At 47.6% G+C, this 25,418-nt stretch overlaps 1 protein-coding gene across 5 annotated transcripts in view; it reads right to left on the minus strand.

Moving 5' to 3' along the window:
• FAR2 (fatty acyl-CoA reductase 2) overlaps positions 1 to 25,418 on the minus strand; it is a 212,307-nt gene that overhangs the window by 109,728 nt on the left and 77,161 nt on the right. For all 5 annotated transcript variants that reach the window (XM_073315155.1, XM_073315174.1, XM_073315146.1 and 2 more), the window contains one exon: positions 7,070 to 7,305. In XM_073315155.1, the coding sequence (XP_073171256.1) occupies positions 7,070 to 7,305 (236 nt within the window). The remainder of the gene's footprint in view (positions 1 to 7,069; positions 7,306 to 25,418) is intronic.

The raw sequence follows: 25,418 nt of genomic DNA on the forward strand, positions 1-25,418 counted from the left end.
GCTAGGCCAAACGGGAGGACTGCAAACTGATAGTGGTCAGGACCTACCGTAAACTGGAGGGAGCGTCCGTGTCCCTTGAAGATGGCGATGTGAAAGTACGCATCCTTCAGATCAAGGGTGACATACCAGTCTCCTGGATCCAGGGAGGGGATGATTGAGGCCAGGGAGACCATGCAAAACTTCAGCTTTGCTAGGACGCAGTTCAGGTCTCACAGGTCCAGGATCGACCATGTGAGGAACCATGGGAGGGAGCCTAGTTACAGCCTTGTCTCGTGATGACGAGGAAGATGCCGGTGCTGTAGGGTCCTCCACAACCATTGGTGGCCCAGTGGCTTGCTCCCCTGCTCCCTCTTGGGCTTGTGAGGTCCTCGCACCCAAGGCTTCATCTGCCAGAGGACGGTGGGAGAGAGAGGCAGCTGGTCTCTTCGAGGCTTTGGACACTGAGCGGGTGGCCTGGGAGGGCTGGGTGAACCCCCATGGGTATCATGGCACCAGCCACTGTGCCTGAGGCCACCGGGCCGGTTTCGGTGCCAACAATGTAACTGGTACTGCCAGTACCGGAGCCTGTCCCGCCGTCAGGGAATCTTGCTTCAAACCAGGGCTGGATCCTGAGCGGTTACCCCCAGGTGACCAGGACAGAGCAGAACGGTGGGTCTGTCTGATTTGGAGCGGAGTCTTAGGGACCAGTGGCGCTCGATGGATCTGCAACGGCTTGGAGCCACTGATCTACGTCTCGCAGTACCACAGTCTCTGAGATACTGGGTGCCGGGACTGGTACTCCTGCCAGGGGGCGCGTGCCTCCAAAGGTCTGCGCCTGCTGGCCAGCGAGCTGTGCCTCAAGCCTCTGCCCAAGGTTCGGGGACCAAATGGGGCTGCTCTGTGTCTGCCTATCACAGTCAGATGCGTTGCAGCTACGGGAGGGCAAACGCTGGCAGAATTTCCCCCGCGATGGGGAATGGTGCCGCTGAGGCAGGGACCGAAACAGTCCAAATGCGGGTTTACCCCATGACCAGGAAACCACAGGAGCCAGTGTGGGTGGCACTGGGAGGAACATGATCTCTCTCCTGTGCCGCCTGCAGGGCCTCTGGTGTGGATGGCACCCAGAGCTGATGGAGGCCTCCGCCACTATTCAGAGTAGCCAGTGGGGAGCAGGTAGCAGTTTTGGGCTACATTGCTCCACCAGAGCTTGGGCCCGAGATCCCAATGAGGGTGAAGAGTTGCCCAGCATGGGACCTTGCTCACTCCCAGTCTTATCCTTTCCCGTGAGGGAGGTTGGAGACCGGCACTGTCCCACTTTTTTGGGCTTCTTGATCGAAGCCACGGATGGGGACCGGTGCTGGCCCCGAGGGGGCGCTGCACACAGAGGTCACATGTTGTCCGGCGCCGAGTCGGAGTGTTGCTCTGGTGCCAGAGCGAGGGCCGACTCCACAAGGAGCGCTCTTAAACAAATATCGCGCTCCTTCTTAGTCCTTGGCTTGAAGGACTTGCAAATTTTGCACTTCTCACTAATATGTCCTTCACCCAAGCAATACAGACAACTTCTATGTGGATCACTAATGGGCATGGGCCTCTTGCAGCAATCACAGGACTTGAAGCCTGGGGGTCAGGGCATGCCTGAGGCGAAGTCCCGTTTGGGACCTACAAAGTCTCCAACTATAGCTTTGGGCTTTATAAACACTAACAGAAAACTATATACCGTCTAATACAGGAGATAACTCGTTCGTACAAACCAGCAGCTACAGCACTAACTGAAGCAACAACCGTTCCAGCACCATCACTGGCGGCAAGAAGGAACTGACAGTGGGGCGAACTGGCGGGACCCTATATACTGCAGCATGTGCACGCGCCACTCCAGGGGGTGCCGGAGCCAGCCCCCTACGGATACTGCTGAGGGAAAAACTTTTGGCACCGGTGCATGTGGTGAGCACACACACTTAAGTTGAATGGACAGGAGCAATCACTCAAAGAAGTAGTTTACATACTGGGAGTGATGTAGTATTTAAACAGCCTTGTGCCCTAGTCACACTGTGAGTAGGGGGGGGAAATGATATTCCCTAATAGCAACAATTCTCCCTCTGGATAATAAAGGAGCAGGATTGTGGGGCTCTAACTAGAGTCCGCTGCAGAGCTCTTTGGATCAGAGAATTAGTGGAGCTGGTGTAGGGCCTCTAAAAAGGGAGTGTTTAGTTTGAATGCGGCTGGCACTGCTCAGGTCTTTCTCAGTCTAAGAGGAATACAGAGACAACTCAACCCTATGCACCTGCCTCTCACGAGTTGCTCTCCTAGACATGCAGCTGTACAGTAAATACTGGCTCAGTACCAGGGACTAAGCTTTTATATGCAGCATAGACTAGATCTATGGCATTCAGCATGTTTAAAGGATACTTAATGAACACTCCAATACTGTGGTTGTAGATTTCACTTGGGAGGATTCCACTGAATTCAGTGGGCTTTGCATCAGGCCCTTATACTGCAGTATGTTTATGTACAAAGGAATATTCTTTAGGTAGACAGATACATTTAGCAAGTCCAACTCTTGGCCCTGGTCTACACTAACAGGGTTAGGTTGAATTTAGCCCCGTTAGGTCGATTTTAAAATTAATGTGTCTACACAACCAACCCCATTCCAGTGACCTAAAGGGCTGTTAAAATCGACTTCTGTACTCCCCCCCCGGTGAGGGGGCTAGCGCTAAAATCGACCTTGCTGGGTCGAATTTGGGGTAGTGCAGATGCAATTCAACGGTATTGGCCTCCAGGAGCTATCCCAGAGTGCTCCAATGTGACCACTCTGGACAGCACTTTGAACTCTGATGCTCTAGCCAGGTATACTAGCCAGTAAAAGCCCTGGGAAATTTTGAATTTCATTTCCTGTTTGGTCAGCATGGCAAGCTCAGCAGCACAGGTGACCATGAAGTCTCCCAAGAATTGCAAATGAGCTCCAGCATGGACCGAACAGGAGACACTGGATCTGACTGCTGTACGGGGAGAAGAATGTGTGCAGGCTGAACTCTGATTAAAAAGAAATGATAATATATATGCCAAAGTCGCACAGGGCATGGTGGAGAGAGGCTACAACAGGGACACACAGCAGTGCCACATGAAAGTTAAGGAGCTCAGGCAAGCCTACCAAATGACAAAGGAGGCAAACAGTCGCTCCGGGTCAGAGCCCCATACATGTCGCTTCTATGATCAGCTGGCATTTTTTTTGTGGACACCTGCAAGGGGGGAGTCTCACGCAACAGGGAGGGGGATTTTGTGGAGGAGGAGGAGGAGAATGCGCAGCCGGCAAGCAGTGAACCTGTTCTCCCCGGCAGCCAGGACCTTTTCATCACCCTGGAGCCAATACCCTCCCACGGCAGGATCCCCAACCCTGAAGCCGGAGAAGGCTCCTCTGGTGAGTGCACATTTGTAACTACAGAATGGGGTTTTAAAGCAATAGTGTTTGTTTGATTTGCCCTGAAGAATTGGGATGCATTTGCGGCCAGTACAGCTACTGGAAAAGTCTGTTAACATGTATGGGGATGGAGCGGGAATCCTCCAGGGACATCTCCATGAAGCTCTCCTGGAGGTTCTCTGAAAGCCTTTGCAGAAGGTTTCTGGGGAGGGCTGACTTTTTTCATCCTCCACGGCAGGACACGTTACTTGCTACTGGCTTGGTGTGTAGTCTGGAATAATTGCAGCACAAAGCATGGCAGCGAATGGTTCCAGGTTTTGGTCGCATTCAAGCAACATTCAGTCTATATCTTTCTCTGTTAGCCTCAGAAGAGTGATATCATTCATGGTCACCTGGTTGAAATAGGGGAATTCTTGTAAGGGATCAGTAAGAGGACTCCGTTCATGCTGGGTTGTTTGCCCTTGGCTAAAAGGGATCATCCCAGAGAATAGCCACGCTGTGGGGTGGAGGGAGGTGTGTGCTGCACATTCACCCAAAAACCGCAGCCCCTCCTTTTAAATGTGAAACCCAGCTGCCATTGCTTGCTATGGGAAAGGATGGCACTGCAGTTTGAAACCATTCCCACATGTTATGAAGGTGTAAGAAGCCAACCCCGCGTACCAAGACGCTTACCATGGCTGCCTGGAAACCGAAATCTGTTGCCCAGCCGCGTGTGATGTGTCACCATACTGGCAGGCGCTCAATATAAAAGGCAAAATGCGACCTTGTACCTAAAGCACATGTGCTGTCTGCTGTGAATTGCTTGATTCACTGTGAAAGAGTCTCCCGTTTGTTCTCAGAAATGTATCATCTTAAACTTTACTCTCCCTTTTTATTTCCCCCTAGGTGCAAATGTTTCTATGCTCGCCCTATCATCTCCATCCCTGAGGTTATCGCAGATTAGAAGGTGAAAAAAACATACTCGCGATGATATGTTTTCCAAGCTCATACAGTCCTCCTGCACTGATAGGGCACAGCTTGAGGCATTCAGTGACAGAGGCCAGGAAAGCATTAAGTGAGTGCGAAGAGCAGAGGCAGGAGGCAATGCTGAGGCTAATGCGGGAGCAAACGGACATGATGAAGTGTCTGTTGGAGCTGCAGGAAAGCCAACAAGAGCACAGATCCCTGATGCATCCATTGTACAACTGCCTGCCCTCCTCCCCAAGTTCCATATCCTCTTCACCCAGATGCCCAAGAATGTGGCATGGAGAGGCTCCAGGCACCCGCCACTCCACTGTAGAGGATGGCCCAAGCAATGGAAGGCTGTCATTTAAACAATTTTGAGTTGTAGTGTGGCTACAATAAGCAATGTGGCCTTGTTCTTCCCTCCTCCCGTACCCCACCCCACCCAGGCTTCCTTGGCAGTTATCTCACTTTTTTTTTTTAATTAAGAAAAAGAATGCATGGCTTCAAAACAATAGTTTCTTTATTTCCTTTGCCAGCTGTGATCGAAGTGGGGAGGGTGGTTAGCTTACAGAGAATTAAAATCAACAAAGGGGGTGGATTTGCAGCAAGGAGAAACACACACAACTGTCACACCATAGCCTGGCCAGTCATGAAACTGATTTTCAAAGTCTCTGATAAACCTAGGTCCACTGGTTTCTTGGGCAGCAGCCTTAGTTGTTGCACCACACCGATCCATCCAATTACCAAGGAAATCACAGGTTTGGGTGCGCCAGCTTCCAGGGTTCTATAACCTGCTTCCTGATTGGCCACATGGTCTTGACCCTGACTGGCTGGTGGCTATATATAAACTTCCTGCTTCATTCCTGACCTTGTCTGAGCAACAAGCCATTGCTTGCTACTTGGACCCTATATGATCCTGCTGTGCCACCTTGCCTGACCCCTGTCTTATCACCTCACTCGATCTTGCCTTGCCATCTCACCAAGCCCCACCAGCAGCCGTGCTGTACCTTTCCCTTGGATAGGAAGTCCTGACTATTGGACCTCTTGCTAGACATCTGACTACTGATCTGGACCACCCTCAACCTGCCTGATTTCTGAGTATTACACTAACTTCCAGAAACTTATCCGCTGATTTTCTTTAACATTTACTCCTTTTGGAGTCCATTGAAGCATAATGCCATAAAGTTCAAGGAGAGGTTATCAAGCCCTCTATGCCATTGGCGTGTCTAAAACTGCTGACACACATTACAAAAGGAGGGTAATATCTAGTAACTGACAGCTGCAACAATAAAATAGCTACTAGGGAACCTTACCTAGAGCTAACAACAACAGTATGCTGTGCTGAGCTATTGAGCGAATAGGTCATTAACATTTATCACAGGAAATGCAAACAGAGCTTTTAGAAGTTTTGTAAAAATAATATCCTTCACTTTATTTTGTGGGAAAGGACTGCATTTGGACTTTTGTTGTTTTATTATGAAAAATGTAGCTGCAATGAAGAAAGCCGTAGAACTATGTGGAAAATAATATTCACTGAAGGCAAAATGATAGAAAAATTGTGCATTTGACATATTTGCAAAAAGCAAACAATAGGACACTTCTCCATTGAACCATTTGCTAGATGTAAGTTACCTCTGCAGGTAAGTATGCAATTCTAATTCCAGGCCGTAAGGGGCCAGCAAAGACATTTTTTTTTTTTTTTTACAACATCCCTTCCTCCTCCTAGCCCTGTTTGTTAAGTCTTTAACTCCCTGGGGACCACTAGTGGGACATCAAATAACATCGCTTGAGTCAGTTTTGCCCAGGACAGAGTTTTAGATACTCTAAATTCTCCCATGGCTGCTACTTGTAGCCTCAATACAGCCTCTGTACACTAATGTTTCCCAGTATTTTTAATGTTTCATAATCGAGGTTGATCCTGTAACTGGCACTGATGGACAGCAGGATGTGAATGGACTACAAAGTCCCTCCACTGGTTTATCAGCTTTACTGCTGTGCCCTATGAGAGAAAACAAGTATCGTAATTGTTAGCACCTGTTGATGTTGTGGTGGTTCAACAGCCCTGAGAAGGGCAGGGAGATCCCACAGGGGGATTACTTTGAATTTTATTGATGTTTGAGCAGTGTTCAGTTTTCCTCAGGGGCAGGGGGGAGTTAGTTAATGGCTGATAAATGTCACCACGTAATTTACAATGACGACATTTGTTAAATGTCACTGAACTCTGTTATGGATACACCAAATTTGCATTGTGATTATGGCGATTTCACAGTGTCTCACCACACTGATGTCAACATGTTTTTGATGTTCATTGGGAATTATTATTTTCCATATAAAAATCAATTAAAAAATAAAAATATATAGTTTTCAAATCCTGTATATCATTGGGGGGATGGGATAGCTCAGTGGTTTGAGCATTGGCCTGCTAAACCCAGGGTTGTAAGCTCAATCCTTGAGGGGGCCATTTAGGGATCTGGGGAGGTGGGGATTGGTCCTGCTTTGAGCAGGGGGTGGGACTAGACAACCTCCTGAGGTCCCTTCCTACCCTGAGATTCTAGGATTTAAGGGATCTGTGTGCAGCTTATTTTTTCCATACTAAACCTATGTAAGGTTTGTAGCAGAAGAGTGATACTGTCCTCAACAGGTGAGATAAAACATCTTGTCATCTACTGTACACATGTGATTGCCCTGTTGATTACAGTTTAGATTTCTTTGTAAAATGCAGCAACCTACCTTGGATTTCACCATATTTGCCACTCTCTCCTGCATTGATTGTCCTGCCTTTGGCCTCACAAGGATATAAACAGCTTCCACATTAGGGCTGGCGCGCAGTAGCTTTTCCATCAGTACTTTGCCCATGAAACCTGTGGCTCCTGTGATGAGTACGGTCTTTCCATTGTAATAAGCTGCAATTGAAGACATGGTGCTCTCTCTCTCTCTCTGTCCTCCTGCCTTCCTGCAGGAAGTACCTGAGGGGAATCAATAACAGAGCAAGAGATTAGATGCTGGGAAGTTTGAGTAAGAATATGGTGCACACTTGAGGACCACTAGGGCCCAGACCAGACCATGCAAGCTGACATCTGCAATAGCCGTTTCAGTCTGTTAGCTGAAGCAGCTCCCACAGCAGACCAATCAGTGGCAACTTTAAAGATTTTTTTTTTTAAAATAGAGGCTTGAACACGGACCAGACAAACTCATGAACTTGCAAAGCCTAAACTCCAGTGTAGCCTTAGCCTCCATATTACTATTTATATTATTGTAGCACCTAGAGGCTGCAATCTGGAGTAAGCTAGGCACTGTCCATACACATAGTAAGAGACAGTTGCTGCCTTGAAGAGTTTGCAGCCAAAATAGACAAGACAGACAAACAGCAGGATGGGAAACAGAGGCGCAGAGAGGCAAAGTGACTTGTTCAAGTTCACGCAGTAGATCAGCTGCCGGACAGGGAACAGAACTCAGGCCTCCTAATGAATATCTTATCCAGAAGAGCACACTGTGTCAAATCAACAGGGATTGTCCCCCAGCATAAAGAGTTCTCCTTGGACAGCCACCTTCCCAGGGGGCCAACTTTTCCCTACCACCTGTGATTTGGGAATGGGTTCATTTGGGTAAACCTGGTAAGGTGAATGGGTCTCAGAGCCCAGGCTCCAGCTCGAGCATAAACATCTACATTACAATTTTTAGCCCCACAGCTCAAGGCCCACAAGCCTGAGTCAACTGACCTAGGCTCTGAGACTTAGTGCCATGGGTTTTCTATTGCAGACATGCCCTAAGCATGGGCTCTGACTCAGGTCTGAGCCTGAGCCCAAGCCCAAGCCCCAGCCCCCCTTCCATCCATGCACAAATCAGGCTGACTTGGGTAAGCAAGCACTCAGGACCCAGGCCCTTGGACCCTGCTAGGGAGGTGGGTTAGAACCCAAGTCCTGCTGCGACTTGGGTCCAAGCCCTGTCATTTTGCAGTGTGGATGCAACTTAAGCCACTCACCCAAATCAGACCTGGGGCCAACAATTGTAAGCCCAGGTATACAGTGCAATGTGGATGCTCAAGCACAGGCTTGGAAACACAGAGTCCACAAGTCCAGGTCCCAAAGACCTGGGCTTTACATGCAATGTAGACACACAGATATCTTCTGTTTCTCTCATCACCCTGGGTTTCTCCTGAGCACAGATTTCTTATCTATTTGCTGTATTACTGGTAATCTAATGATCTATATACCTATCTGGATTTATATATGACCAATCATGTCACAGTTTTGTGATATGGGCAACTGTTTAATAAGTACTACTTGAGGCCATCCATTACACTCATTTAATTGTGGCCTAGGCTGGATTTGAAAGTAGGCTAGTGCATTCACTTACTGAGCCAGAGTCCCCACAATTATTAATTTGTGAAATAACCTCATTTGACAGCGAAGTTTCTCTTTGACCCATTTTCTAAATTGGATGGTACACCCGATGATTGGTTTTGGATCGCTTCTAAAGCTGGGATTTTCCTTTGTTTTATATTATATAATGCAGAGTCTACAAGGCTTGGGATAATACTTCAGCTGGATTTGATTCACTAACTTAAGCATCTGGGCTTCTTTCCTGTTCACTGTTTTTTCCCCTATACTGAATTTAGTGCTGATGAAAATTGACAGAGTGGCAGCACTGGAGACTGAAAATTCTATATAGATCCAATAAATATGTAACGCAGGTAATGACAATATAAAATTTCCCAGCACCAGCTAGCCACTGTGCCACAGGACTGCCATAGGAGGACCATGACCTGGAAAGGTCGGAAGTTACCTGCTCTATATCTATACAGTCCTTGACCATGAGGCTTTCTGCCAATAATGATGCCAGTTGTGCTATGTTTGTATTTATCCTCTAAAATGATAGCCTGGGCTATTACTTGTATTGATAGATTCCAAGGCCACAAGGGACAATTGTGATCATCCAGTCTGATCTTTTGTATAGCACAGGCCATAGAACTTCCCAGAACTTCACAGGCCATATAACTTCCTAGGGCAGATCTTTTAGAAAAACAGCCAATCTTGATTTAACAATTGCCAGTGATGGAGAACCCAGCATGACTCTTGAGAAATTGTTCCAAGAGTTAATTACCCTCACTGTTAAAAATTTGTCTTCTTTCTGGTCAAAATGTGTCTGGCTTCAACTTTCAGCCATTGGCTCATGCTATACCTTCTGTTAGATTAAAGAGCCCAATATTAAATATTTATTCCCCCGTAGATACCTATAGACTGTAATCAAGTCAGCCCTTAACCTGCTCTTTGTTAAGCTAAATAGATTGAGCTCCTTAAATCTACCACTAGAAGGCTTGTTGTCTAATCCTTTAATCATTCTCATGGCTCTTCTGTGAACTCTCCAATTTATCAACATTCTTCTTGAATTGTAGGCACCAGAACTGGACACAGTAGTTCAGCAACGGTTGCACCAGTGCCAAATGCAGAGGTAAAATAACCTCTCTGCTCCCACTTGATATTCCCCTGACTATGCACCCCAGAATCGCATTAGCTCTTTTGGCCACAGCATCACACTACCAATAGTTGAAAGTCCTACTTCTATTTGATGCATTAAAATGGGTGTTCAAAACTAGGATACCCAGGTAAAATTTTCAAGACTGCCTACTCCCAGTTTCAAGAGTGACAGGTGCCTGTTTGCCTAAGTCACTTCTGAAAATTTTACCCTAAATAATGAATTTGACACGTCCACTAATTTAGACATATTAAAGTATAGTATAGAGGCTTGGTAGAAATTCAGTATTTCTGGGACTGCCATCAAATTGGTTGGTTAGTATAATTCAAAAATTGGATATTTCAAAAATCAGTTTCTTTTTTGTGGACCCCTTTTGCTAACAAATGGCTGGTTTGTCATCCTTCAACCTCTCCATATAGTTAAAAGTTATTACCAACTATCCTCAATTGAACATTAGGTTGTAATTAAGCAAAATTATCAATAATTGTCAATATAGCAGCAGAGGTGCTGGAACAATTTGTATAGTGGGGCTGCTGGGAGCCAATGAACCAAATGGTATATAATGGAAACCACTTCAAGCCAGGGGGTGCGGCAGCACCTCCGGCACCCCTAGTTCCAGCACCAATGTACAGCAGGAAACATAGGAAAATAAAGAGACTCAAAATAGTGGTTATGTGCTTAACTTACACTGAAGTGCTTCTACATCACCAATGGATGATGCCACTAGTAAAGATGAATACCATTCAGTTCTTTCCTATAATTTAAGGTTTAGAATCAGGGTCAGGAACTTTAATACGGAACCAATGTCCAACTTTTAGTTCCACCCACCTTGCCAAGGTGCCTTATCTGGTTTGTTCACATTCAGATGGGTAGGTACATTTATTTGTGGGTGTGGGTGTCTGTGGGGAGTCTATATGAGGTTGTGCAATTATCCTCTCTGCTTGCAGCAATGATTAGTGGGGGGTCACACAAATATTGACTTATGTACACTACACTGAAGTGAGAACAGACCCCAAAGGCCCTGATTTCTGGAAGGGCTTGGTCCAATCCAGATAAAAGGCCAGTGCTCTACGCATATTTACTGTGTGAAGGCGACGTTCCTCGCTGGAGGAATGGGCTTAGGACAGAGCACTGGAAGAAAAATGTCCTGCTCCATGTGGAAGACGGAGACCACCTTCGGGAGGAATGCGGGAGGTGAGCAAAGCTGGACTTTATCCCTGTGGAAGATCATATATGGGGGTTCCGAGGTCAAGGCCCTGAGCTCCGAGACACGTCAGGCCGACGTGATTGCTACAAGGAATGCGACTTTCCATGAGAGGTAAGACCAGGAACACATGGCCAGGAGTTCAAAGGGGGGTCCCGTGAGACGAGACAACACCAGGTTTAGGTCTCATTGCAGTACAGGGGATCTAGCATACGGGAAAGAATGGTCTAGGCCTCTCAGAAAGCAAGAGGTCATAGAGTGGGAAAAGACCGAGTGGCCTTGCACCGGCGGGTGGAAGGCCGATATGGCCGCCAAGTGTACCCTGACAGAGGCGGTGCCAGCCTTTGGGTCCGAAGGGACAGGAGGTACTCAAGGATAAGCTGGAGAGATGCAGACGATGGGGAGGCTCCCCGCTCCTTTGCCTATCTGGAAAATCTGGACCACTTCGGCAGGTACGTCCGGCATGTGGACGGCTTCCTACTTTCTATTAGGACCCGCCTGACTTCCTCCGAGCACCTCCTCTCCTCTTCGCCTAGCCAGTGAGCAGCCACGCTGTTAGGTGGAGCACGGTTAGATTGGGATGGAGGAGGCAGCCTCCATCCTGTAAGAGGAAGTCCGGGCGAAGCGGCAACTTTGTCGTGGGGGGCTGCTAGGAGATGTAGGAGGGTCCCGTACCAGTGCTGGCAGGCTCATGCTGGGGCTATGAGGATGACATGCGTCCTGTCTGTTTTTACTTTTTGCAGGACTTTGCCGATGAGGAGAAATGGTGGGAAGGCATAGAAAAGCTGGCCTGATCACTGTAGGAGGAAGGCTTCCGATATTGCTCCCCTCCCAACTCCTCCCCTGGAGCAGAACTTGGGGCAATGCCGGTTCTGGCAGGTTGCAAAGAGGTCGACCTGGGGAACTCCCCACTCTCGGAAGAGCAGGTGAGCGACCACTCGTACTGGGGGGAGAAAATCCTGCTGAGGCGATTGGCTCGCGCATTGCGGATGCCCGGCAGGTGAAAAGCTCGCAGGGAGATATCGTGGGCTATACAGAACTCCCATAAGCTCAGGGCTTCCAGACAGAGGGCCGAGGAACGAGTCGCACCTTGCTTGTTGATGTAGTACATTGCAGCGGTGTTGTCCGTAAGGACCCTGACCACCTTGCCATGAAGGTTCGTGCTGAAAGCTACACACGCCAAACGAATCACCCTGAGTTCCTTGACATTTATGTGGAGGGACAATTCCAAAGCCGACCACCTCCTGTGGGTTTGCACGCTCCCTGCGTGAGCTCCCCAGCCAAAGTCTGACTCATCGGACACCAGGTCTAATGACGGGGTCACCTCCCGAAAGGCAACCTCTTGCAGCATATTGTTCGGGTAAGACCACCATTGCAGAGAGGTAAGTATCGGGGACGGTACCGTGAGAACCTTGTCTAGCCCGTCCCGGGGCTGGCAGAACTGGGAGGCTAGCCAGAGCTGGAGGGGCCTCATATGTAGCTGGCATGGCGGACCACATATGTGCATGCTGCCATGTGTCCCAGGATCCGAAGGCATGCTCTCGCTGTTGTCACCAGGAAACCCGTGATTGAGGCGATGAGGTCTCATAGGGCTGCGAACCTGCCCAGCGGGAGAGATGCTGCGGCCCTGAAGGAGTCCAGCAGCGCCCTGATTAACTCTATGCGCTGTATTAGAACTAACAGTGATTTGGTCTCATTTACCACTAGGCTGAGATCCGCGCATGTGGACCTGAGCAGTTCCACATGGGCCCTTACCTGGGCCCGAGAGTTGCCCTTGAGAAGCCAATCGTCCAGGTATGGGAAGATCTGTATTCCTTCCCATCTGAGGTAGGCCGCCACCATGGACATGCACTTTGTGAAAACACTGGGCGCTGTGGATAGGCCAAACGGAAGGACCGTAAACCGGTAGTGGTCTAACCCCACTAGGAAGCGGAGGAAGTGCCTGTGCCCCTCGAAAACGTGAATGTGAAAATACGCATCCTGAAGGTCCAGGCTGCGTACCAGTCCCTCGGGTCCAGGGAGGGGATAATAGAACTTGGAATGGACCAGGAAGCGGTTGAGATCCCGCAGGTCCAGGATGAGCCTGAGACCCCCTTTTGCCTTGGGGATCAGGAAATACCGGGAGTAAAAACCCTTTCCCTGGAATTCTACCGGTACTCTTTCCACTGCCCCGCCTAGAAGGTGGGCATGTTCTGGGTCCCCTGAGGCCATTGGGAAGGGGGAGTGGTTGGGCGGGGGGTAAGATGAACTGCAACGTGTAGCCCCTGGAGATGGTGTTGAGGACCCATTGGTCCGATGTTATATGGGACCACGCCATGTGGAAAGCAGACAAACGGTTGCAGAACACCAACTTTATTAATAGGAGGGTCTCCCTGGCAACTGCCCTGGCATCCCCCTGCAGATAGTCAAAACTGCCTCTTTCCCTGCTTCTTTTCCTTGAAGGGCCCGGGCTGCGGGGCAGGGCGGGACTGACACTGAGACCGAAGCTTCTGATCTCTCAGCCTCTTATACGGCAGCTTGTATCTGCTCCACACAGGTTGAGCTGACGTTTGTGGCTTGGCCTTGTCCTTAGCCAGAGGAACGTAGAGTCCCAAGGTTTGCAGGGTGGTACAGGAATCCTCCATCCCGTGCAGGCGGACATCCATCTGATCTGCAAACAGTGCTTTTCCGTCAAATGGCAGGTCCTGCATGAGGGACTGAGCCTCCACCGACAGCTTGGACAGGAGGAGCCACAATGCCCTGCACATGGATATGACAGAAGCCATCGAACAGGCGGCCGTATCAGGTTCGTTGGACGTGGCTTGGAGGGTTGCTTTGGTCGCCGCCGCCCCTTCCTCCACCAGAGCCTTGAAGTCCTTCCTCTCCTGCTCTAGGAGGAGTGGTTCAAACTTTGGCAGAGATTCCCGTAAGTTAAAGTCATATCGGCTCAGCAGGGCCTGATGATTGACCACCCTGAGCTGGAAACTTGCCAAGGAATAAACTTTTCTATCAAAGGAGTCCAGTCTCCTGGAGTCTTTGTTTTTGGGGGTGGGCGCGGGCTGGCCCGGCCCTGTTGTTCCCGGTGGTTTACCAATTCCACGACCAGAGACTTAGGTGCCGGGTGGGAATAGAGGTACTCATGGTCCTTAGCCAGCACAAAGTACTTCCTCTCAGCCTTCTTGGAAATAGGGGGTAAGGAAAACGGAGTTTGCCACAAGGTGTTGGAAATGTTGGGTACTCCCTGGTGGAGGGGTAGGGCCACACGGCCTGGTGCCGAGGACGACAGCACATTAAAGAGCGTGTCAGACGGGCCCTCCATCTCTTCAGCCTGCAGCTGGAGGTTGGACGCCACCCGCTTTAACAGGTCTTGATGTGCCTTGAAATCCTCCTGTGGGATAACGGGCAGCGGTGCCGTTATGGTGTCATCCGGTGCCAGAGAGAGGGCTGGCTTGGAGCCGTGGGCCTCTGGTGGTACCGAGGAATTGATCCCCAGGTTCAGAGTCCAGGCAAGGGGCCGCCGACTTGTGACCTGTTGACTTGTCCCTCGGCCAAGATGGAGAGGCCGATGGAGGCTGGGTTGCCCGAGCCACCGAACGGGTTCCCGTCTGGGCAAGCATCTGTGGCCACGGTGCCCACTGACACCGCTGCCCCTGCCACGGGGCCCCTTGCCACTGTCCAAGTTGGGGCCCTGGCAGTGCTTGCTGGTCCAGCTGAGCCGTGCGACCCAGTGATGGGTGGCTGGGTGCTGAGGCTGAGGTCACCATCGAATGCACGGTCCCATAGGAGCGGCGGGAGTGAAGGTGCCTGTGATGCAGTCTTCTGCGGGACCGGGACCTCAACGTCAAGGACGAGTACCCGTCGGAAGTGCTGCTCCGGTACTCGCCCTGGCGCCTGAGGCTACGATGCTCCAGTGCCAATGAATCGCGAGGTGAGTCCTGTGTGTGACGTCTGGCAGAGCGGGAACTCGAACGGGAGCGTCAGTGTCAATGGTGTCTGGACTGGCTGCAGTAGCTGCGACGCAAGGAGGAGCTTCTCTGGTGCCTGCCACGGTGCCTGCGTCCGCTACTGCGTGGCGTGGAGGGACCTTGAGACTCCTGTCCAGGCGGCGAACCGGTTAGCCTGACTTGCGACAAGGGCGGTGGGCGGGCTGTGAGATGACTGGCCACTGCACGTCAAATGAGGCAAGGAGTGGTCCTCGGAATGGGAGCTGCGCCATGCTGGGGAGGTCTGGTGAGCCCCCAGGGGCAGCTTGCCGCAGGACTGAGGGGCCGTCATCGGCGGCGCCCCGGGTACCGGCAAACTCAATGTCTTGCACAGCCTGAAGAGCCTCTGGCATCGATGGCTTCCTGACTGCCGGAGACGCACATGTGGATGGTGCCGGGCTGCTCCGCTCATCATGAGTCGGAGGCTTCGGGCCTGTGGGGGATCGAGGGCTGCCCGATGTGGGACCAGCCTCTCCCCTTTCCTTCCCTCAGCACCACTGTGAGGTGGAGCTCTTCCCCTGCTTCTTGGAGGGGGAGCGGTGCCGGCTGGAGGAGGGGACTTCCCTGTGCACCGAAGTCACGGTGCCGGGCACTGAGTCTGCTTGGTGTCCCGGAGTTGGGGCCAGCGCCGATTCCATAAGGAGAGTGCGAAGCCTGATGTCCCTCTCCTTCTTAGTCCACGGCTTGAATGACCTGCAGATCTTGCAGCGTTCATTCACGTGAGTTTCGCCCAAGCAGCGAAGACACGCAGCATGCGGCTTACTCCTTGGCATGGAACGGCAACAGGAGTCGCACGACTTGAAGCCAGGGGCACAGGGCCTACTCTAACAACTAAAACTAACAACTGCTAACACTAACGAAAGGTACTACTAAGATCACTGGAAAAGGCTGGCGGCAAGAAGGAACTGAGGGTGGGGGGAGTGTGCAGCTCCCCTTATAGCGCGATATACAGGCCCCACTCCAGGGGTCACAGCGGTGCTTCCCCCCGTACGGGTACTGCTAAGGGGAAAACTTCCGGCACCGGTGCACGTGGCGAGCACGCACACCTACTGTGGAATACACATGAGCAATCACTCGAAGAAGAATCTGGTCTTGTGTGGGAGTAAGTGATAGCGTGTTGACTTATTTCTAGATCTGAGAGGGAACTTCCTGGCGTCTTTATATATTTATTCTGGTTGTGATGGAAGTTCTAAAATTTGATGTATAGGCTTTAAACTAGGTTCACAGGGGGAAGGAGACCAAAGCCCTGAGGTAAGTGGGGAAGTGGGATACCGGGAGGAAGCACGAGCAGGAGCGCGCGAGAGGGCAGGGCTCCTGCCTCATACTGAGAAAGAGGGATGATCAGCGAGTTATCTCAAGTGCCTATACACAAATGCAAGAAGCCTGGGAAACAAGAAGGAAGAATTGGAAGTCCTGGCACAGTCAAGGAATTATGATGTGACTGGAATAACAGAGACTTGGTGGGATAACTCACATGACTGGAGTACTGTCATGGATGGATATAAACTATTCAGGAAGGACAGGCAGGGCAGAAAAGGTGGGGGAGTTGCACTGTATGTAAGGGAGCAGTCTGACTGCTCAGAGCTCAAGTATGAAACTGCAGAAAAACCTGAGTGTCTCTGGATTAAGTTTAGAAGTGTGAGCAACAAGGGTGATGTCGTGGTGGGAGTCTGCTATAGACCACCGGACAAGGGGGATGAGGTGGATGAGGCTTTCTTCTGGCAACTCACGGAAGTTACTAGATTGCAGGCCCTGGTTCTCATGGGAGACTTCAATCACCCTGATATCTGCTGGGAGAGCAATACAGCGGTGCACAGACAATCCAGGAAGTTTTTGGAAACTGTAGGGGACAATTTCCTGGTGCAAGTGCTGGAGGAACCAAGTAGGGGCAGAGCTCTTCTTGACCTGCTGCTCACAAACTGGGAAGAATTAGTAGGGGAAGCTGAAGTGGATGGGAACCTGGGAGGCAGTGACCATGAGATGGTTGAGTTCAGGATCCTGACACAGGGAAGAAAGGAGAGCAGCAGAATACGGACCCTGGACTTCAGAAAAGCAGACTTTGACAACCTCAGGGAACTGATGGGCAGGATCCCTTGGGAGAATAACATGAGGGGGAAAGGAGTCCAGGAGAGCTGGCTGTATTTTAAAAGAATCCTTATTGAGGTTACAGGGACAAACCATCCCGATGTGTAGAAAGAATAGTAAATATGGCAGGTGACCAGCTTGGCTTAAGAGTGAAACCCTTGCTGATCTTGAACACAAAAAAGAAGCTTACAAGAAGTGGAAGATTGGACAAATGACCAGGGAAGAGTATAAAAATATTGCTCGGGGATACAGGAGTGAAATCAGGAAGGCCAAATCACACTTGGAGTTGCAGGTAGCAAGAGATGTTAAGAGTAACAAGAAGGGTTTCTTCAGGTATGTTAGCAACAAGAAGAAAGCCATGGAAAGTGTGGGCCCCTTACTGAATGAGGGAGGCAACCTAGTGACAGAGGATGTGGAAAAAGCTAATGTACTCAATGCTTTTTTTGCCTCTGTCTTCACAAACAAGGTCAGCTCCCAGACTGCTGCACTGGGCAGCACAGCATGGGGAGGAGGTGACCAGCCCTCTATGGAGAAAGAAGTGGTTCGGGACTATTTAGAAAAGCTGGACGTGCACAAGTCCATGGGGCCGGATGCGCTGCATCCGAGAGTGCTAAAGGAGTTGGCGGATGTGATTGCAGAGCCATTGGCCATTATCTTTGAAAACTCATGGCGATCCGGGGAAGTCCCGGACGACTGGAAAAAGGCTAATGTAGTGCCCATCTTTAAAAAAGGGAAGAAGGAGGATCCTGGGAACTACAGGCCAGTCAGCCTCACCTCAGTCCCTGGAAAAATCGTGGAGCAGGTCCTCAAGGAATCAATTCTGAAGCACTTAGAGGAGAGGAAAGTGATCAGGAACAGTCAGCATGGATTCGTCAAGGGCAAATCATGCCTGACTAATCTAATTGCCTTCTATGACGAGATAACTGGCTCTGTGGATGAGGGGAAAGCGGTGAACATATTGGTCCTTGACTTTAGCAAAGCTTTTGACACGGTCTCCCACAGTATTCTTGCCAGCAAGTTAAAGAAGTATGGGCTGCATGAATGGACTATAAGGTGGACAGGAAGTTGGCTAGATTGTCGGGCTCAACGGGTAGTGATCAATGGCTCCATGTCTACCTGGCAGCCGGTATCAAGTGGAGTCCCCCAAGGGTCGGTCCTCGGGCCGGTTTTGTTCAATATCTTCATAAATGATCTGGAGGATGGTGTGGATTGCATCCTCAGCAAGTTTGCAGATGACACTAAACTGGGAGGAGAGGTAGATACGCTGGAGGGTAGGTATAGGATACAGAGGGACCTAGACAAATTAGAGGATTGGGCCAAAAGAAATCTGATGAGGTTCAACAAGGACAAGTGCAGAGTCCTGCACTTAGGACAGAAGAATCCTATGCACCGCCACAGACTAGGGACCGAATGGCTCGGCAGCAGTTCTGCAGAAAAGGACCTAGGGGTGACAGTGGATGAGAAGCTGGATTTGAGACAACAGTGTGCCCTTGTTGCCAAGAAGGCCAATGGCATTTTGGGATGTATACGTAGGGGCATTGCCAGCAGATCGAGGGACGCGATCGTTCCCCTCTATTCGACATTGGTGAGGCCTCATCTGGAGTACTGTGTCCAGTTTTGGGCCCCACACTACAAGAAGGATGTGGAAAAATTGGAAAGAGCCCAGCGGAGGGCAACAAAAATGATTAGGAGACTGGAACACATGACTTATGAGGAGAGGCTGAGGGAACTGGGATTGTTTAGTCTGCGGAAGAGAAGAATGAGGGGGGATTTGATAGCTGCTTTCAACTACCTGAAAGGGGGTTCCAAAGAGGATGGATCTAGACTGTTCTCAGTGGTAGCTGATGACAGAACAAGGAGTAATGGTCTCAAGTTGCAGTGGGGGAGGTTTAGGTTGGATATTAGGAAAATCTTTTTCACTATGAGGGCGGTGAAACACTGGAATGCATTACCTAGGGAGATGGTGGAATCTCCTTCCTTAGAAGTTTTTAAGGTCAGGCTTGACAAAGCCCTGGCTGGGATGATTTAGTTGGGGATTGGTCCTGCTTTGAGCAGGGGGTTGGACTAGATGACCTCCTGAGGTCCCTTCCAACCCTGATAGTCTATGATTCTATAATTATATTACAGATTTCAAACATCAGAGTGAGCTCAGTGAAAATGGTGGCACCAGCTTTCCATCAGTGAATGCAAACCAAACCAATAATTTTTTTTAAGCTCCGATACAGTCAGTGTTTTGCAGCCAGTAATATAACTTTACCCAATTTCTGAGCAGGTGGCATTCCTGAAAGTATCACACACTACGTTTTCTCTTTTTATAAAGTTTAATTTACCGTGCGTGAAATATGACAGACTGACACCCCTTGAGGAAAAAACTCTCTTCTGTTGGCCCCAAAAACTTGAAATACACAGGTAACAGCAATGTTCCCTTCATCACACTGCCCCACAAATACGCTTCAACCTTAACCTGAAACAATGTGACCAAAAACCAATTCAGTCCATCTGTCTGCTCAATCTGGTAATTACTTTGAGTTTAAAATGACTAATAATGGGCCCTCTTCAGAATAAATGATTTTAATAGGAGAATAACAGACTCTTCCGAGTTTCCATAATGGTTAAAACTAAGGCATCTCATGTGTAGGCTCCACCTGAAGAAATTAGTTTGTAATTAACCTAAATTATTAGCAAATGTGCTATCTCGTTGTTATGGTAATACTGGGATTAGGTCAATGGCACAAGCTTATGTGGCACTAAGGTGACAGCAAAGGTTACTCAACCAATCAGCACCCTTCCTCTCAAGCTAATTTGCACACTGCAATTCCATGGTTTGAAGTAAATCAGTGGAGTGAAGGGATTGTACACATGTGAAGAGTTTTCATTGGTATTTGACTTTGTCCCAATAATCTTAACAGATCCATTGCAGCACGCTATCTCCTATGCTTTACTGGAAGGAAGTCCAGTTCCAACATATAAACTGTATATAAATAAAAGTGTCTTTTCTACCTTCCTGATTCCTTCAACCACAGAATGTAAAGTAAGGGGTATGAAGGGAAAAAATGACAAAGGGAAGACAGCTTCACCTTTCATGTTCTTGTTTTTGTGTCTTTGTGTCGTGTATGTTGTGTCTAGCTATCTTTTCACAGTTAAATTTTATGTGTACAATTATACGTAGGTGTGCAGCCAGTCATCAGAGATGCTTTAATTTTATGTCAAGGCTTTGTGAAATCACCAGGCTATGCTTCAAAGATTTCACACAATATTTTGAGCCTCAGGACATGCGGCAGTAATAGAGCATGCTATGCTCTTAGAGTCACATAGTCCCAGACCATGCTGCAAATACATAAAGAAGTTATTCAGATTTCATTACAGAGAAGCCAGGAGGCTGAATCTTCAGTCACTGTAAAAGAGGGAGGGGACAAAGTCATTCAGCTCTACTGTAACAAGACACTGGGCCAAATTCACCAATGGTGCAGTTCCACAGTAGACAGTGAAGTTACACAAGGAAATAATTTGGCCTCGTATTTTTCCAGGCCTCCATATTTTTAGGTCTGTGCTTTAAGTGGTGGAAAGAGTCAATATAGAAAGAGGCTTGAGTTCTGACACGGCACAGCATTTTATGACAGTAGGTATGCGTCAGCCACAGGAGAAAAGAAAAACAGAAACTCACAACAGCCATGCTTTGAAGTTTTATAGGGTCAGATTTTCAAAGATAATTACGTGCTTAAAGATGCAGATAGGTGCATGATTTCCATGGGAGTGAGGCATCTAACCCGCTTAGGGGATTTTGAAAATCCCACTAGGTGCCTATCTGCATATTTAGGCACCTAAATATTTTTGAAACTCTGAGTCAGCAGTTTCACGCAAGAATCAAGAGCTTTTCTAGAAAGGTAGGTCTGGTTATCTCTGTTTTACAGTTGTGGAAAATGAGGCAAGGGCAGGTTAAAGTGATGTGCCCAAGGCCGTGTAATGACTCAGTTTAGCTGACATACCGTTAAGAGCTATTTAGTGACATTAAAATCCATTTAATAAAAACAAACAAACAAACAAACAAAAAAACAGTGCTAGTTAGCCATAAAAATAAAAGCAAAGAAAACATCATCTATCCTTCATATGAGCACTATGGATGTTAATACAACTCAAGAAAATTGATAGCTTTACACTGCATTGTAAACCCAGGCTTACAATTGCTGTACGCGGGTCGTGCTAATGCATCCATAGTGCACTATGTAGACCTTCAGAGGGGTAGCCGTGTTAGTCTGTATCAGTAAAAACAACGAGGAGTCCTTGTGGCACCTTAGAGACTAACAAATTTCTTTGGGCATAAGCTTTCATGGGCTATAACCCACTTCATCAGATGCATGGAGTGAAAAATACAGTAGGCAGGTTTAAATATACAGCACATGAAAAGATGGGAGCTGCATTACCTAGTGGGGGGTCAGTGCTAACGAGCCCAATTCAATCAGGGTGGATGTGGCCCAGTTCCCAACAGTTGACAAGAAAGTGTGAGTATCAACAGAGGGCAAATTACTTTTTGTAGTGACCCAGCCACTCCCAGTCTTTATTCAGGCCTAATTTGATGGTGTCAAGTTTGCAAATTAATTCCAGTTCTGTAGTTTCCCACTGAAGTCTGTTTTTGAAGTTTTTTGTTGAAGAATGGCCACTTTTAAGTCTGTTATTGAGTGTCCAGGGAGACTGAAGTGCTCTCCTACTGGTTTTTGAATGTTACAATTCTTGGGGTCTGATTTGTGTCCAGACCTCAACAAGAAACTGCAGAACTGGAATTAATTTGCAAACTAGACACCATCAAATTAGGCCTGAATAAAGACTGGGAGTGGCTGGGTCACTACAAAAAGTAATTTTCCCTCTGTTGATATTCACCCCTTCATGTCAATGAATGAGTGGAGTTTGAATTTCAAGCTTCTATAGTTGCTTAAACTTTATCTGCCCAGCTACACAGATCATCTCATTCATACAGACTGTCTCCATCGTGTATTAATTACTCCCAGACTGTTAGAGCACAACAAGTGAAGCAGAATCCCTGCTGGTATGATAAAAGTAGGTGTGTCCTCTTGACTCTTCAGAGAATCTCCTAGTCTCTCTTGGCTCCATTAGTTTCTCTTTAAGATCTGTGAAAACCAGCCAATGCCCATAGCATGTCAGCACAGTTACCTTTTAGGAATAAAGGGCCTGTCTACACGAAGTTATTCAGGAACAGCTATTCCCTCCATTTGTAGATAAGCCCTAGTTCTTACTTACAGATAAAAGCAGCAGTACCGCCCATGGAGAGCTCAGCATGGCTGCTTTTGAAGAACTGCACTACTCAGATCAGGTTTCCGAGTAGCAGCCGTGTTAGTCTGTATCCGCAAAAAGAGGACGACGACTTGTGGCACCTTAGAGATTAACAAATTTATTAGAGCATAAACTTTCGTGAGCTACAGCCCACTTCATCGGATGCATAGTGTTTGTACTCAGCATTGCTCTCCTTTTATCAGTGCTAATTTTATCAGTGCTGAGCAGCTCATGAGACACAGGGCCTCCAGCACTGCACATGGAATGGCACCGAGCCCATGTTACTCTGAACTGGAGGAGATTCTGCTTCCTTTGCTTCAATATAGTTCAATGTAATATCATTATTATTATTATTATTTGTATTATCGTAGTGCCTAGGAGTCCCCATCATGGAACAGAACCCCATTGTGTTAGGTGTTGTAGTTTTCTTATGCCAGCATATTCCTGCAAATATCCTCTCTCTTTTCCCCTCCTACCCTCCAAAACTACATCACTGTGTTAATTCTTTATTGACATAACTGGGATGTCCATAATACCACCCTCCCACCCAAAATCATGAAATTAAAGTCACATGTAATCCACTAGATTTCCATGCCCTTTACATTGATCAGCTTTCTGAGACGGAAGCTATTGTACATAACTTCACATTATTCACCAAAGCAGACATGTAAGAGATGCCCTCAGCTCCGAATATATATATATACATACACACACATACACACACACAATAAACGCTCTGTAGATTACACATTGATCTACAATCTCACTGCAAGTTAGCGTGCAAGACAGTTCTCTCTCGTTGTAATGTCGTCAGAAGGCTATAATTCATATCGGACAGAATAGTGATAAAATAACAACAACAAGCTCTTCTATAATGCTTTTCATCCATAGAGTGCAGAAAGCTTTACAAAAGAAGGGCAGTATCACTATCCTCATTTTACTGATGGGGCAACTGATGCAGAAAGAGTGAAAGTAACTTGCCCAGGGTCAGCCAGCAGGTCAGTAGCAGAACTTGGAATGTGTCCTAGTCCAGTGCTCTAGCTATTAAGCCACACTTCCCCCCAATTTTTGCAGCAGCCCCACCATTGATGGTGCAATGAAGTCAACTGCATAATGACTGGCTACATTATCACCACTTTCACCATCCCATTTCCCAACAAATAACTGTCCTCTGATCCTCTAAAATAAAACTGAACGTTGAAAACAAATATCTAAAGCATTTTTCTCATGTTTATATAAAAACTAAAAGCAGGATGGTTGGTAATTATTATGATTTATATTGTAGTAGCACCCAAAATGTGAAAGACACTGTACAGACATTTAGGAAGGCATTGTTTCTGCAGAAGAGAGTTAGTGGGTATTGATCCTGCAAAGAATTATGCACTTGCTTAACTTTAAGAATGTGCGTAGTCCAGTTGAAGTCAATGGGACTACTCACGTGCCTAAATTTAAGCATGTGCATGAGGGTTTGTGGAACGGGGGCCTAAAAAGACAAGCAAACAGAGAAAGGGGCGAGGAGGGCAACATACAAAGAAAGTGGTCAAGGTGCTGACTTTAGGATGGCTTGTTTTTAAAAATGTTATGTAGAAATCTTTCCCAAATGCCCCTCTACCTAACCATTATTAGATGGTTATTTTTTTGTAAGTATCATGGTACACATGAGGCTTGAATACAGAGGTCAGTGGCTTGGTGCACCAGCTCAGAATATTTTACCCAAGTTTCTCTTGTTAAACATTTATGCTAAACTCCATATATTGCATTTTGCACATGAAAAGCTCTGAATGACACTATCTGCAGAAAAAAAATAAAAGCATATGCTCATGAATATATACTCCTCCGGGTTCTGATGACTCACTCAATATTCCCTGCCACAACTAGCATATGATGAATCTCCCAAACTTTGTTATATTATTCCTCCTCCAAACACTCAAAATATTCATGCTTTTACTAATGATCACTTTTCTACAAAGTCTATTTTACCTGACTGCACAGGACCATATGTATGTGTATGGGCAGAGAACAGGCAGAGCAAGGACATTTGCTAGTTTAATTTAAATTTCTTTTCTTATTGGGTCATGTCTATGTTGCTATTTTGGGCACATCAACACCACAAGTGTCTATCCATTGCCCATTTAGTGTGGAACATTCATTATTTGGCTCTGCCAGGCCCTAGCAGAACAAATATTCCTTCCCCTTCCCCACATTCATATTCCCTGAACTAGCTTGCAGGTCTTCTGGAGTCAACTTCACAGCTGGAGAAACTGTGGCATGTTGTCAGCAAAACCTCTCGATGAGTGTGTATAAGCAATTCACGTCATTGTACCACATCACCAGATATCAAATGCAGCTTGTATCCCAAGGAGCCTAATAGTCTTCTGACAGCAGGCTAAAATGTAATTACACACTATACTAGGAAGTCTAAGAGACTGGAAAATTTGCCTTTTGTGTCCTGCCTTAGAATTTTGGGGGGTCAGTGGAAAGCTGAGCTCAGCAGTTTTTGTTTATGTTTAGCTACAGGCTTTTTTGAAAGCCCACCCTATATCCCTTCTCAGGGCACAGCCTCTGCTTGATCTGGATAAAAGACAAAAATGTTTGGCAAGTTTCTTAAAGAGAGACATCTTCTTTAAAGGGTGATCTGGCTGACATCAGAGCCTCAAACATGAAATTCAAAGCCAACTAAAAATACATACCCTTTCCAATACACACCTTTAAGATCCAATCAAATCTTATTTTCATATTGTGCTTAAAAGGGACACCATCATCCCCCAACATCATTCATCTGCCTGCAAACCTTTCCTCTACCTTTTTGACAAGTGACAACCCAAAAGAATTCAGAGGAAAGTATTTTTCTTAGTTCTTTTTTCATTGTCCAGTTTGAGCATTTCACAGCACTCTGAGACCCATCAATGAAGAGAATTTGTCTGCTTTGCACTACCCTCATGTCTCCCTGCGCAGACCCTTCCACTGAGGTGGGTATCTCTCTCCACTTCACCTTACAACACCTGCAGGAGCCACAGATGGGAGCAATTTGGTGTCCACTCAAATCTCAGGACCCCTGCAACTAGCT

This window comes from Lepidochelys kempii, chromosome 1, assembly GCF_965140265.1.
Source record: "Lepidochelys kempii isolate rLepKem1 chromosome 1, rLepKem1.hap2, whole genome shotgun sequence".
NCBI classification, from domain to species: Eukaryota; Metazoa; Chordata; order Testudines; family Cheloniidae; genus Lepidochelys; species Lepidochelys kempii.